This window comes from Schistocerca cancellata, chromosome 4 (genome assembly GCF_023864275.1).
Source record: "Schistocerca cancellata isolate TAMUIC-IGC-003103 chromosome 4, iqSchCanc2.1, whole genome shotgun sequence".
Taxonomy (NCBI): domain Eukaryota; kingdom Metazoa; phylum Arthropoda; class Insecta; order Orthoptera; family Acrididae; genus Schistocerca; species Schistocerca cancellata.
In genome coordinates this window covers 643,032,368-643,049,091 of record NC_064629.1, presented here as the reverse complement: position 1 = coordinate 643,049,091, position 16,724 = coordinate 643,032,368, and the positions used below count along the sequence as shown (strand labels likewise).

Genomic DNA, 16,724 nt, shown 5'->3' with positions numbered 1-16,724 from the left:
AAACACACAGCAACAGAACGTACCAGCGTGACTTCAAACACTTTGTTGCAGGAAATGTTCAAAATGTCCTCCGTTAGCGAGGATACATGCATCCACCCTCCGTTGCATGGAATTCCTGATGCGCTGATGCAGCCCTGGAGAATGGCGTATTGTATCACAGCCGTCCACAATACGAGCACAAAGAGTCTCTACATTTGGTACCGGGGTTGCGTAGACAAGAGCTTTCAAATGCCCCCATAAATGAAAGTCAAGAGGGTTGAGGTCAGGAGAGTGTGGAGGCCATGGAATTGGTCCGCCTCTACCAATCCATCGGTCACCGAATCTGTTGTTGAGAAGCGTACGAACACTTCGACTGAAATGTGCAGGAGCTCCATCGTGCATGAACCACATGTTGTGTCGTACTTGTAAAGGCACATGTTCTAGCAGCACTGGTAGAGTATCCCGTATGAAATCATGATAACGTGCTCCATTGAGCGTAGGTGGAAGAACATGGGGCCCAATCAAGACATCACCAACAACGCCTGCCCAAACGTTCACAGAAAATCTGTGTTGATGACGTGATTGCACAATTGCGTGCGGATTCTCATCAGCCCACACATGTTGATTGTGAAAATTTACAATTTGATCACGTTGGAATGAAGCCTCATCCGTAAAGAGAACATTTGCACTGAAATGAGGATTGACACATTGTTGGATGAACCATTCACAGAAGTGTACCCGTGGAGGCCAATCAGCTACTGATAGTGCCTGCACACGCTGTACATGGTACGGAAAAAACTGGTTCTCCCGTAGCACTCTCCATACAGTGACGTGGTCAACGTTACCTTGTACAGCAGCAACTTCTCTGACGCTGACATTAGGGTTATCGTCAACTGCACGAAGAATTGCCTTGTCCATTGCAGGTGTCCTCGTCATTCTAGGTCTTCCCCAATCACGAGTCATAGGCTGGAATGTTCCGTGCTCCCTAAGACGCTGATCAATTGCTTCGAACGTCTTCCTGTCAGGACACCTTTTGTTCTGGAAATCTGTCTCGATACAAACAAACCGTGCCACGGCTATTGCCCCGTGCTAATCCATACATCAAATGGGCATCTGCCAACTCCACATTTGTAAACATTGCACTGACTGCAAAACCACGTTCGTGATGAACACTAACCTGTTGATGCTACGTACTGATGTGCTTGATGCTAGTACTGTAGAGCAATGAGTCGCATGTCAACACAAGCACCGAAGTCAACATTACCTTCCTTTAATTGGGCCAACTGGCGGTGAATCGAGGAAGTACAGTACATACTGATGAAACTAAAATGAACTCTAACATGGAAATTAAGCGTTTCCGGACACATGTCCACATAACATCTTTTCTTTATTTGTGTGTGAGGAATGTTTCCTGAAAGTTTGGCCATACCCTTTTGTAACACCCTGTATATTTCAGTGGAACAGTAAAACTTTTTTCTGATCATTTCAAAGAGCCTTCAGAGGACTTCAATGGCTTAACAAATGTTGAGCGTGATCATTTAGTAACAAGACATGAGTAGTACAACAGAAACCTCTGCCCCCCTGCGCCAAACAGAAGCAAACATGCAACTAATGTAAAATTTGTGTGCTGTTCCCTATTGTGACTGTCATCAGGTGCTCAAATTATTGACCCTCAGCATTGCTCGAATGATTGACCTTGAGCAATGCACTAATTATTGACCTTGAGTATTGATACCTACTGTAAAGCAGTTTTGTACAGACAAGTCTGTACACTGAATTTCATCTCTTGGCAAAACAGGGACCAACAATGTGATTCTTGGAAAATCTGAACCTCCCATTGACAGACCAAGATTAATGTTTATCCAATTCACAGCCAGTGTGGATTTTCAATCCATAAGAAGTGCATATTATGGAGACTGATTTGCTCTGGTTCACAAATGATGCTTCATCTGCCTCATAGTGACATGTGAATTGTGTGTTAGTGCTGCTAAAATGTTAGTTGTATTTCTCTTATCAGTTACTGTTCTTTTTCATTGGGCATATTCTCCATATTTATAGTTCCCTGCATTTCTTTTCAATAATGTTTGTGAAGACATATTGTGTGAGCTTGGAATGATTAAGATACTTTTCAGCATATAACCACAGTACTACGCTAACAGTTAAGCAGTATTTACCATAAATGAAAACCGTATCCACTTTTTCACATATCATATACATTGTGAAAGTCTGAATAGCTTCATGAGCAAGTTGTGTGATTATCGCAACACCAGAGCAGAGATTTCTGGGATTAAAGGGTGCAGGTAAACATGCAAATTGTATCTGAGTCACATGTCTAATGACACCTGGAATAGCAGGCAAACACCTCCAGAATCTCCTGTCCTAACAATGGGACTGTGGTTTGCAGTTCTGTCGCCCTGTTGCTACATGTTATTTTATTCTTATTTATTCATCCAGGGATCATATCTGTGGTGAAAGATTTTCATTATAATACATCAAATATAAAGAAGTCAGATATATGCATATGTACAATATGTAAGAATGTTTTTACAAGAGTACAGCAGGTGTTTGGCCATGACCTTGCTGAAGGAACCATCCTGGCATTTGCCTGAAGTGATTCAGTGGAACCCTGTAAAACAGGTGAGGATGGCCAGTTAGAGAAAATCCCATCCTCCAAATGTGAGATCAGCGTCTGAACAACTTCACTGCCTGATTTGGTTGGTCCATTCTTTTGATTACAAACAGTTTACACAAGATAATTTAATAAAATAGTCTTACACTGCTTCTTCAAATATCCCTATGCTATCAGTGCACACATTATGGAACCTGTTGATAACTCTAGAACTGCAAATATGCTGCTATGCCCCTTGCACTACCTTCAGTCTTTTCAGAAAACACTCCAGGTCCATAAACATGCTACTGTGGCCCATGCATCTCCATGCCCTCTCTCCATTGCATCTGGAAAACTGCATCAGTATCATGTAATGAAGAATGAGGTGATGAACATTCTTAGTAGGTACAAGCTATGTAGCAAGAAAGGAAACAAACGGCTTACTGATCTCATTCAAAAGAAGACTTCATGAGCTGAGAAGCACTTTTGTGATCGTCGTCTTTGTTCAACATTGTCACAACTTATGGACTAGTCATGCATAAAAAGTGGAAAGTGCAAATAGAGATACAAAAGATATATAAAATATTTAAAAATTTAACATTGGTTGATATAAGCTGTGTAGGAAGAAGAATCTACACAACCCAGGTCTACAATTCAACATTTTACAGAACTTAGTAATGACACACAGTCTAGAAATGATAAACCAGAAGTTGCATGTGCAATGTAATGTTATAGAGGCCATTCCTCTCAATAGCAAAAATGGCAAGTTCTTGGGAGAACAAATAATGAAATGCCATGTCAGTGAAGCAATACATCTGCAGGATAAGAGTGAATTTTTGGACAAGGCTTTTTTTTTAATTTTTTTATTTTTTTAATTCAGTGAAAGAAATACGAGATGCAATTATCAAAGCAGACATTAGTCCATCTGAGTTACTCTCCCAAAATTGGGGTAGACAGTCACTAAATACAAGCATGCTAACCTTCTCCGAAGTATTGCCTAGATTTCTACAAGGGGTCATAAAACAACTGAAATCACCTGATAGCTTAGATATATATGGCATATCATGCAACCTGCTAAAAAAAGTGTGTGATTGCATTCTGTGCCCTTTAACCCATTGCATAAACAAGTGCTTACATGAGGGATATTTTCCTGATGAGTTAAAACTGTCTAGGATCATCCCAGTATACAAAAAGGGAGATAAAGACTCTCCATCTAGTTACAGGCCTATTTCAATAGTACCCGCATTATCCAAGGTAATAGAATGCATCATGTACCAACAATGATCATCTCACTTTGAGAATCTAGGAATAATTAATGCTACACAATACGGGTTTAGGAAGAATCTGTCGACCATTGATGCAATCAACATGGTAGTCAGTTACGTCCTCGAAGTTTTTGAGAACAAAGGCTTTGCTCAGGTCTCATTCTGTGACCTAAGCAAGGCCTTCGACTGTGTTGAGCACATGCCACTACTAGAGAAACTAGAATTCTACGGCATCAAACGAAACAGTTTCAGACTATTAAAAGCTTATCTCAACAACTGTAAACAGGTAGTTTGTGTTGGTAAGGAAATGTCAGACATAGAAAAATGTTAAAGTAGGTGTGCCTCAGGGATCTGTATTGGGCCCCTTCCTGTTTCTGATAATGATCAATGACCTCCCCTCGTTTATTAGATCCGCCACTGTATTGTACGCAGATGATACGACTTTTCTTCATAGCAGTAACAATCTTAATGATCTTAAAACCTGTGCTGAAAATACACTCACTCATGCAGCATATTGGTTCAGAGCAAATGGTTTCCTGCTAAATGAAAATAAAACTGAGTAGATAATCTTCACTCTAAGAGACAAGCCACTATCTGATTACCCTAGTTCTGTTAAATTCCTGGGAGTTTATTTAGATGAAAAGTTATCCTGGGGCCAAGATGTAAACTATATTAGTACTAAGCTATCTGGAGTAATTTATTTATTAAGACAACTCAGAAATTGTGTACCTGAAACATACATCAGATCATCTTATTTAGCATTTTTCTAAAGTATAATATCCTATGTCATTATCTTGTGGAGTAGCGGTAGTCATATACATGACATCCTATTACTGCAGAAGAAAGCCATTAGGATAATTACAAATTCTTCACATGAGGCTCACTGCAAACCCTTATTTACTAAACAAAAAATTATGACAGTAATAAACCTCTATATATACAATGTCTTAATCTTTACGAAGAAGAGTCTACAAGGTGTGAAACGTAGAGAAATTGTACATTGTTACAACACAAGAAGCATCAAACACACATACACGCCTTACCACAGATTATCAAAATCGATAAATAGCTATGAAGTCACAGGGCACAAACTATTTAATAAGCTGCCACATGCTATACAGGATCCTCCTGAACATACATTCAAAGAAAGACTGCATGAATGGTTTATTGCCCACCCGTTCTATGATATCAATGAATTCTCCAACTATAAAATGCAGTAATCCAACAGATGACCCACTGTACATTTATTGTAATATAAGCTAAAATATTTCAGTAGTCAATACCTTATCACACTGTATTATAAATTGTATCTTCATTTGACGTTGTCAATTACTGTAATGGCCTAAAGACAATAAAATCTTTATTATTATTATTTCTATTTTTCTCAGACCTTAGGTCTGGTTAAAAATGGAAAGTGACGCGGACCTTCATCAAGCGTGACTTCCTTTTAACTGAACGGTATATGTTACACTATATTTAGGAACTTTCGGGTTATTGCACACGTATCAATAATTACAGATTTCTGTAGTTGTATATATACGTTTGGATGTAGCTGTATTGCGTTGATGTACTGGTGGATATTGTGTTGTATGACTCCTGTAGTTGATAGTATAATTGGTATAATGTCAACTTTATCCTGATGCCACATGTCCTTGACTTCCTCAGCCAGTTGGATGTATTTTTCAAATTTTTCTCCAGTTTTCTTCTGTATATTTGTTGTATTGGGTATGGATATTTCGATTAGTTGTGTTAATTTCTTCTTTTTATTGGTGAGTATGATGTCAGGTTTATTATGTGGTGTTGTTTTATCTGTTATAATGGTTCTGTTCCAGTATAATTTGTATTCATCATTCTCTAGTACATTTTGTGGTGCATACTTGTATGTGGGAACGTGTTGTTTTATTAATTTATGTTTTATGGCAAGTTGTTGATGTATTATTTTTGCTACATTGTCATGTCTTCTGGGGTATTCTGTATTTGCTAGTATTGTACATCCACTTGTGATGTGATCTACTGTTTCTATTTGTTGTTTGCAAAGTCTGCATTTATCTGTTGTGGTATTGGGATCTTTAATAATATGCTTGCTGTAATATCTGATGTTTATTGTTTGATCCTGTATTGCAATCATGAATCCTTCCATCTCACTGTATATATTACCTTTTCTTAGCCATGTGTTGGATGTGTCTTGATTGATGTGTGGCTGTGTTAGATGATACGGGTGCTTGCCATGTAGTGTTTTCTTTTTCCAATTTACTTTCTTCGTATCTGTTGATGTTATGTGATCTAAAGGGTTGTAGAAGTGGTTATGAAATTGCAGTGGTGTAGTCGATGTATTTATATGAGTGATTGCTTTATGTATTTTGCTAGTTTCTGCTCATTCTAGAAAGAATTTTCTTAAATTGTCTACCTGTCCATAATTTAGGTTTTTTATGTCGATGAATCCCCTTCCTCCTTCCTTTCTGCTTAATGTGAATCTTTCTGTTGCTGAATGTATGTGATGTATTCTATATTTGTGGCATTGTGAACATGTAAGTGTATTGAGTGCTTCTAGGCTGTGTTACTCCATTTCACTACTCCAAATGAGTAGGTAAATATTGGTATAGCATAAGTATTTGTAGCTTTTGTCTTGTTTCTTGCTGTCAATTCTGTTTTCAGTATTTTTGTTAGTCTTTGTCTATATTTTTCTTTTAGTTCTTCTTTAATATTTGTATTATCTATTCCTATTTTTTGTCTGTATCCTAGATATTTATAGGCATCTGTTTTTTCCATCGCTTCTATGGAGTCACTGTGGTTATTCAATATGTAATCTTCTTGTTTAGTGTGTTTTCCCTTGACTATGCTATTTTTCTTACATTTGTCTGTTCCAAAAGCCATATTTATATCATTGCTGAATACTTCTGTTATCTTTAGTAATTGGTTGAGTTGTTGATTGGTTGCTGCCAGTAGTTTTAGATCATCCATGTATAGCAAATGTGTGATTTTGTGTGGGTATGTTCCAGTAATATTATATCCATAATTTGTATTATTTAGCATGTTGGATAGTGGGTTCAGAGCAAGACAGAACCAGAAAGGACTTAATGGGTCTCCTTGGTATATTCCACACTTAATCTGTATTGGCTGTGATGTGATATTATCTGAATTTGTTTGGATATTAAGTGTGGTTTTCCAGTTTTTCATTACTATGTTTAGGAACTGTATCAATTTAGGACCTACTTTGTATATTTCCAATATCTGTAGTAACCATGAGTGGGGTACACTATCAAAAGCTTTTTGGTAATCAATGTATGCGTTGTGTAGCGACCTTTGTTTGATTTTAGCTTGATATGTCACCTCTGTATCTATTATCAGTTGCTCTTTACATCCTCGTGCTCCTTTGCAGGTGCCTTTTTGTTCTTCATTTATAATTTTGTTCTGTGTTGTATGTGTCATTAATTTCTGTGTAATGACTGAAGTTAATATTTTGTAGATTGTTGGTAGGCATGTTATGGGGCGATATTTAGCTGGGTTTGCTGTGTCTGCTTGATCTTTAGGTTTCAGATAGGTTATTCCATGTGTAAGTGTATCAGGGAATGTGTATGGGTCTGCAATGTAACTGTAAAATAATTTAGTTAGATGTGAATGTGTTGAGGTGAACTTCTTTAGTCAGAAATTTGCTATTTTATCATTTCCAGGGGCTTTCCAATTGTGCGTAGAATTAATTTCTCGGGTGACTTCATGTTGCAAAATTATCACTTCAGGCATTTGTGGTATCATCTTGTATGAGTCTGTTTCTGCTTGTATCCACCGTGCATGCCTGTTATGTTGTACTGGGTTTGACCATATGTTGCTCCAGAAGTGTTCCATGTCTGTTATGTTTGGTGGATTGTCTGTTTTAATGTGTGTGTTATCTGTTGTTTGGTAAAATTTCTTTTGGTTTGTGTTGAATGTTTGGTTTTGTTTCCTTCTATTTTCACTTTTTTGTATCTTCTAAGTCGTTTGGCCAATGCTTGTAATTTCTGCTTCTTTTCATCTAATTGCTCTGTTGCTTCTTGTTGTGAGATTTTACCTAACCTTTTTCGTTTTTTGTCTGATATTCCATTTCTTATAAATTGTGTTAGCTGTCCGATGTCTTTTCTCAGTTTTTCTATTCTGATCTGTAGCCTGTGTTGCCATGCTGGTTTTCTGGGTTTCTTCTGTGTGTTGGTTGGTTCTGATCTCTGCCTAGTGTGTATATTTAGTGTAGTGAGTGCTCCTACATAAACCAGTAGTTGTAACTCTTCCATAGTTGTGTTTTCATTTATTTTGTTGTGTATGATTGTGTTGATAGTTGTTATTGTTGTTTCGACTTGTGGGTTATTTGGTGGCCTATGCAAGAATGGTCTAATGTTTGTACACAAAGTGTCTTTGTATTCTATATATGTCAGCTGAAATTTCTCTTCTATATCTAACATGTGTGTCTCTTCGTGTTCTATTTGTGATTGTTCTGGTGGCTGTCTTAAGATTTCGTTTTCCTCTGATTGTTTAATTGACGCGTTTTGTTCATTGTTTGTTTTCTCTGGGATGTTTGAGTCCATTACTGTATTTTCTTCTTCTTCTAATTGCACATTATTTTGTTCCAGTATTTGTTGTACTTGTTGTTTGATGTTTTCTAATTCTGACTGGGGTATCCTGTTATTTTTGATTATTACACGGATCTGATCAGCTAGTCATTGTTCTGTTAAAAATTTTAATTCCGGGTATCTGGTAATAAATGTTGTGTATACTTGTGATCTGTATCCAGTTGTGTTGGTTCCTAGGTTTGTTGCATGGTAATAACAGAACATGAGGTGTCGATTAACTTCATCTGACCATCTCATCCTCTGTCTTTGTTTTCCTTCTAGGGTGGTTGCAGGAAGCATATCCTGCAAAACACCTCTATTTGGATTTAAATAATTTTCCAGTTGGCTAGCAGTATCGTTACCATTGTGGGCGGGCATAGGGTTCAAGCGTCGTCCCCGACCATGACGGCGCTTGTCCGAGGCTTCTTTAGTTCTGTCCTGAACCAAGTAATCACACTAAAAGGGGGGTTAGCTCTATTAGTGGTTTGTTTTATTCGTCGCCTTTTACGACTGGCAGAACATACCGGAGGCCTATTCTTTTCCCGGGCCTCCACGTGGTTTATTATTATTATTATTATTATTATTATTATTATTATGTGCACTATTGCCATACTAGATAATTCCAATGTATGTGATTCATATGTGCCACACAGAGACTTAAATTCACATGAGAATTATCCATCATTTTTGCATTATAATGTGCAAAGCTTACATACCAAAGTAGATGCTTCTGAATCCTTTATCACAAGATTGGATCCACATGCAGTTAGTGTTACAGAACACCACAGATCAGTAGATGACATTCATTATTTTAAAATAGAAGGCTATAGTGTAGCAACAACATACTGCAGAGCACATAATAAAGGTGGTAGTGTTCCCATTTACTCCAGAAAAAAATAAACGTAACCACCACATAAGAAGTGCTGTGTGTGAACAAGTAGTGTATTGACATATAGTTCAATATTACAGTGCTCAAATTCGTATTTAGCTCAATTTGTTTCTTTGTTGTAGGTGTATGTAGTTCCACCTTCAGAGTTTTTTTATATTTTCCTGACGTCATTTAATATAGTTTACAGTAAATAAAGATCAAGTCATGGAAGTCATACTTGGGAGATACAAACATCAGTGCTGTACATGACTTGTCAAGAAAGCAAATGTTTCCTGTATTATCTGGCTAAAGATCTACTTGGCCTAGTACCCACTAGAATAGTTAATACACACAATAGTTCAGTTGATAATGTTATAACAAATTATGACCCCATCATCTCACCAGATATAAATTGTCACCTCTCATATCATTTAGGTCAGACCCTAGTGCTCAAATGTAATACCAAATTCAAATCAATAAAAGTGTATGATCTTAAGATAATATAATCTGAAAAGAACATTGCCATGCTAAGACATAGTTTAAGCTGGGACTCTTGGGAATCAGTTATTACTACTGGGATCAGTAATAAATGAAATGTTCTATGAAGGTCTGACTATATATATTCCCATTAAAAGAAGTGAACATCAATTAAAAAATCCATCTTTAAAATCTGTGCCATTAGATGTTAAGACAGGAAATCTAATGGAAACCTGTAGAGCCTGCACAGACCAACAAACTCAGTTATATAAAGAACTGTACAAGCAATGCAAATGACAGTTCTGCAAAGAAGTCAGGATATTGAAAGCAGAAAGAATGAGTTAACATATACAAAGCTCAGATAATGTTTCAAATTCTTGCTGCTCAGTTGTAAATAAAATTAGAAACAATACAGTAGGAACTAAAATAAACAAAGTAGAATTAATTAAGTGTGAAAAATGGTAAAATATTTGATACTTTCTAGTTAGCAATATTTTAAATGATTGCTTATAGATACTGTCGAAAGTGAGGTCTGCATGAAACCAGGTGCACGACACACAGGGGCTGGACAAAAATACTGAAATAATGTGAGAAATGTGTGCTTGAACATAAATACACATGCTAGCACAAACCTGCAGGTTGTGTTGTATTGTGCCATGAATGGCACCTGTGCAATGTCTTCAATATGCTGCAAGTGTCTGTCATGATCAGAACAGTGTCCTGTGTAGTTGTGAGAGTGCATTATGTAAGATCTAAGTGAATTTGAACATCGGCAAATTATTAGTGTTCATAAGGTGGCTGCTTCCATAAACAAGGGAACTGATGTGTTTGGCGTTTCAAGAGGCACTGAACTGAAGAGTTATACTGTAAACAGGAAAAGTGTAATGTGTTGAATGGTCTTGACAAATGTTCATTGAAGAGGATTGTGATGAAAAATAAAACTGCAGCAGCAAAACTTGCTGCAGAATTGAATGTTGCACTTACGAACCCTGCCAGTACCAAAGCAACACGAAGGGACCTCCTTAAGCAGGGAATTGCAGGACGAGCTAGAATTCCAAAATCACTCATGGGTGATGTAAATGCTCTTAATAGAAAAGCGTGGTGCCAAAGCCAAATAACTTGGACTATGGAGCAATGGTAGAAAGTTATTTGGGCTTGAAAATATGGTGGGGGTTCAGTGATAACTTGGGCAGCCATATCATGGCATTCCATGGGACCCATGGTTACTCTGCAAGGCCACATCACTGCCAAATATTATGTGACCATTTTGGCTGATCAGGTTCATCCCATGGTACAGTGTTTGTTCACCAAGTGTTCCACGGTAACAGGGCTCCTACTTGCATAGTCCAGGACTGGTTTTGTGAATATGAGGATGAATTGTTACATCTTCCCTGCCAACCACAGTCACCAGATCTCAATATTATTGAGCCTTTGTCTTCAGCTTTGGAGTGAAAGGTGTGTGATGCCTATCAACCTCCATCTCCGTTACCGGAACTTGCCAATATTTTTCAGGAAGAATAGTTTAAGATTACCTTGAAAACCATGCAGGACCTGTATTTATTCATTCTAAGATGACTGGAAGCTGAACGTCAAGGGGTTTCCTACACTGTATTAGGGATGGCAATGTGTTGCGTTGGTGGTATTTCCACATTGTTGTCAACACCTGTACATTTGAGTCAACTAATGAACAGACATGCAGTATATGTAGTATGTACTGATGACATTCTGCAGCTAATTAATAGTCTCAGAAATAAAAACTAAACAGGATTAGATGAAAATTTTCCATTTCCATTGAAGAAATGTAGAAATGAGCTAGTGAAACCATTAGTTCATATAATAAGCTGTGTTACTGAAGACAGTAAATACCTTGACAAGTTGAAACTGACTGTTTTCAAACCGTTACACAAAAAAGAAAAATAAAGCATGTTCCAAATTACAGACTCATTCTCCTAAACTCAACATTAACATACTGACTGAGAAAATAATGTTGAAAAGCAGCTTGGAATATTACAAAACTACTGACATATTAGGTATTTTCTGGCATGGTTTCGGAAGAGCACTAAATCTGCAGCAGTACAGTTTGTCCATTAGGTGCTTCAAAAAATACAATAAGAGTTTGAAACAGCAATAGTATTCCTCGAGATTTCCAAAGTGTTCAACAGAATACATCATTCTGCATGGTTATCAAAAATTGTGGTGAGTGGTGTCACTGGCAAACTCGTGCATTTACTAGAAATGTATTTAAGTCAGGCATCTGTGAACAGAAAGAGGAGATGATAAAGAATAAGTTTTGGTTTTGGATTATTATATCTTTCTTTGTCTTACGGAATAGTACTTTGATGGCAGGGCCTGACAAAGTAATATGAAAAGAATTTTCATACTGTAGAAGAGTCTTGAGGATTGTAGTGAAAATGAAACAAGAAACATATTGCTAAAGCCTATTTACTAGTTTTAATATGATTACAGTATGTGCCATACATATGTTGGAAACCATTAAGCTAGTAAAAGAAGACAGTAAGGTCACAAATAGTGACATAAAAATTCACAACGATGACATGAGGCATAAAACAGGCTTAAATATGGTTAAGAGAAGATTAACTTTACCAACAAAAAGCCAGTTTATCAAAGGAGCTGTTTTTCGTAATTTGCTACAAAATGATCTCAAGATGTTTTAAAAAGTGACTTAAGTTATGGGCAATGGCTTATCCATAAATGTCTGTATAACTTGGATATATCATGAAAATAATGCAAGCAACAATCCTTTTCGTTATGGAATTAATTATTGTTGTACTGTGTGAATTATTGAAATGTAGAATGTCTCAAAAAAGCCTTTCTGCATGCATGTTGTAATTTGCATGTTGTTGACATTGCCACTGCATGTAAAATTGTGTGTTATGATCAGAAAAATAAGTTTAGTATTCAGATGTGAAGGGCCAGCAGTCAGTTGCAAAAATCTAATTTACTGTGGATACACATGTAGACTACAATATAGTCATCATCGGCGCATTATCAGAAGAGTCACACCGATACCAACATTTCAGAGTATAAAACTGTGGAAAATGTTGTGTTGTTTGTCACAAGTTTATACTCTGACATGTTGGTACCAGTGTGACTGACGGTAATGCACCAATGATGACTGTATTAGTGTTGAAATGTAGATCTGCAATAAATTATGGACTTTTGCAACTGACTAATGTCCTTTAAATTTGAATATTCGATGATTGCTATGCACAGAGGCACAGTGGATTCAAATTTAGTTAAAATTTAGTATTATTTAGCGGTCATCAGTGTCAAAAGCCTTGGACAAGTATAAGAATATGTCTGTAACGTACGTGTCTTTCTCAAGAACCTAAAGTGTAATGCATCAGTTGTAACATTTGCATTCAGGTTGACTGTGAATAAAATTCCTGACTTAAAGGGTTCTTCAGTTTTCTTTTAGTAAAGTAATACTTTTCCCTTCACACTAAAGAGTATTGCCCATTTTCTAACATTAGATTTTTTATTCGATTAAAATATTAATCTTGTCAAGTTTTGCAGTGAACCTTTGACAATCTTTCTTTGCAGTATTCAACAATGGTTTTTTTATTAATGCAGTCATTAGTTACAAATGCCATTTGCACAGTTACAGTTTATGGGTATGTTTTCTCATACAGCAGCATTGGTGCCACTCAAGTTGCCTAGTGTTTCAATACTCCCAGATTTCCAATTTTCTTTTGTGTATGAAAGACACACACATTACTTCAGTGATTTGTAGTTCTAAATGGTGCTGAATTTAATTTGCAAATTCCATGTAAATTTCACATAAACTAAATTTACAGTGTGTTGTACCTGCTGACACACAAACCAGACCTACATATAGAGTCTGTCTTCCACATTCTAATGTTATTACGCCTTGCTGCAAGTGAAAGCTCTTTTCGTGATTGATTTGATTTTGCCTGTTTTCATTTTTTGTCTCAGTTTGCTCACAACGTGTCACAATTTGCTAATAATGTAGACAACATTTCAGTTCTGATGTGTTCTTTGTTGTAGGGTAGAGAATCTAATCCAGATTCTCCAGCACATGGGAAGGAAGATGCTGTGGGAAGCAGACAGGCAGCAGAAGGCTTACTCTGCCCATCATGCATGGAAGCATTTACATCAGTGGAAGCCTTGAGGAGCCATTATGAAAGTACCCATGGTACTGTGTCCTGTTTTATATTATCTGACCCATCAAAATGAACAGTTCAATTCGTGTTCGTATAATGTATGTAAAATTCATAAAACAGTGTTTTCTTTGAATGGTTGCTGTTCTAATGTAGACTTCAGCAGTTGCTGCTTTGTACTCAACAATGTCAAAGATTATATGAAATGTAAATTGATTACTAGAGCCAGTATCACAATAATTGATTAAATAGAATCAAAACTGCTCTAGCGGTTTGGCTATCTTGTAAGAATGGTTGATGACAGGTGGCTAAAATGAATTTGGAAATGAACTCCCTGAGGTGAAGGAAGATAGGATGCCCAACAAGAACATGAAAGGAAGTTGCTACACGACAGGCTCGAGAACTCGAGGAAGGAGACTGGCTGAATAGCAAGATGTGGAGAATGTGTAACAGGAGCCAGCAGCAACTAAGAAAACACTTGTAATATGATGATGAGAATAAATATTGTATTAATGAAGAATGACAATAATAGCCGGCCCCAGCAGCTGGAGGCAGTATCTTTTGTGTGTGTGTGTGTGTGTGTGTGTGTCTAGTAGAGTAGCAATCTGTCCTTTTCATATTGTTGTTATTCCACCGTGGACTTTCCATTGTTTAGTAATAACTAACTGAAATAAAGAAAGAATCCAGAGGTTTTGGAATTAACGTTGCTTGTTTAATGAAACAGAAGGAAAGCTGTACTTGGCATGTGAAAAGATGGACAAAATACTCTTAACACAGGGTAAACGAACCCTAACATAGATAGACTGGAAAGAAAGAGCATAAAATGCCAGTTGTGAACTGATCAAAGAGGATAGATATACAGTCAGAGAGTACCGAGATTGTGCTAGGTGAATTTATAAAAATTATAAATAGGGGTCACCTGTGATAGTTGCGATCATAAAAATTAGGAAGCTGAATAATGGGCAGATATGAAGAATAGTTCTAGGATGTGGCTAATAGACAGGTCACAAAAAAGGAGAGGACTAATAATAATAATAAAATTACTTTTTTTGAAGTAGCAGCTGGAGAAGAAAAGACAGTCCACCAGTTAGTGCTGAAGCCAATTGTATAAAACAAAGAGAAACAAGAGAGAAGGGTGTAAACAGTGAAAGAATGAGAGACTACATTCTAGATCACAGATAAAATCAAACAATGGAAAGTCCAGGTTGGAATATCAACAATATTATGAAAAGGATAGATCGCTACTTACTGTAAAGATGACACATTGAGTTGCAGACAGGCAAATGAAAAGACTGTTGCACACTGAGCTTTTGGCCTGAGTCTTCAGAAAGGAAACACACATAACAGGCACACATTCACTCATGCAAGCAGACTTTATGCGCACGGTCTCTGGCTGGAGCAGACAGAGATAGTGATTGTGTGTATGATGTGTGCTTGCTTGAGTGAATGTGTGTGTGTGTGTCTCCTTTCTGAAGAAGGCTTTAGCCAAAAGCTGAATGTGTAACTGTCTTTTTGTTGTGCCTGTCAGCAACTAGTTCACAGACAGCCTGTGAACATGCAGGTCACTTAAACTTGAGCTTTGTGATAATATATGAGTAGTTATCTACAGAAAAAAGTGCTAAACTAGTTTGTGGGTGGTTTGCAACTTACCTTAAAGATAGCATGTTAACTTGCAGGCAGGCACAATTAAAAAGACACACATAAGCTTTTGGCCACATCCTTCATCAGAACAAGAAAGAGAAACAAATATCATTCATTCACACAAGCAAGCACAAGCTAGTTTGTGGAACAAGCTACTCAGCCTCACAAAAGAAATTGAGCTGTCGGTGACAATAATATGCATTGTAGGTGGTCAAAGAGAACTTTTGATCACTAACTGTCACAAGCAGTCATGTAGATATATGTACGAGATGTGTGAGAATACAGAATAAAAAGTGCATGTTAAAGGAAGCCTTTGTACCTGAATTTCACACACTCCAAGTTTACAGCCAAACTACTACTACTCTGCCTGTTGCAAATGAAAGCTGTACAGTGTTCTATGCAGTTGTCGTGGAAGCATTATCAAAGTGCAAATAATTTTTTCCTGTCTTATGTTTACTGATTATATGTTGCAATATATTTTTAATGTTGACGTTCTGGTATGACAGTGTCAGAATACTAACAATGTAGGAAAAGATGGTTTGCAACTTACCTTAAAGATAGCATGTTAACTTGCAGGCAGGCACAATTAAAAAGACACACATAAGCTTTTGGCCACATCCTTCGTCAGAACAAGAAAGAGAAACAAATATCATTCATTCACACAAGCAAGCACACCTCACATACACACGACCTCCAACTCTGGCAGCTCGGACCAGAATGCCAGTCATAAGGTCATTCTCAGATGGGACTTCTTGCAGGCATCACAAGCTGTCAGACTGTGGAAGATTGGAGCTTCAGATTCATGTAGCTATTCAACAAGCACTTATAACAAAGACTGCGTTGAGCTGTTGTATGCCATTGAAGACATTATTATGCTGCCACCATCAGTGAGATGAGTTCCAGTTATCAGTCAAGATGCTCATTAAATTGTGAAATATTCATTGATTGCAGAAAGCTACTCAGGCTCACAAAAGAAATTGAGCTGTCGGTGACAATAATATGCATTGTAGGTGGTCAAAGAGAACTTTTGATTACTAACTGTCACAAGCAGTCATGTAGATATATGTACGGGATGTGTGAGAAAAGTAATGAGACATATTTTTTATCTATCAAAGTTTTTATTTTTTTCAAACAATATTGTCCCATTTAAAGTAGTTCTCTTTGGGA

The 16,724-nt window shown here is 37.1% G+C and overlaps 1 protein-coding gene across 1 annotated transcript in view; it reads left to right on the top strand.

Moving 5' to 3' along the window:
* The window catches only part of LOC126183517 (early endosome antigen 1-like), a 214,041-nt gene that overhangs the window by 22,938 nt on the left and 174,379 nt on the right, over nucleotides 1-16,724 (top strand). The window contains exon 2 of the mRNA XM_049925573.1: nucleotides 13,804-13,951. Coding sequence (XP_049781530.1) covers nucleotides 13,804-13,951 — 148 coding nt within the window. The remainder of the gene's footprint in view (nucleotides 1-13,803; nucleotides 13,952-16,724) is intronic.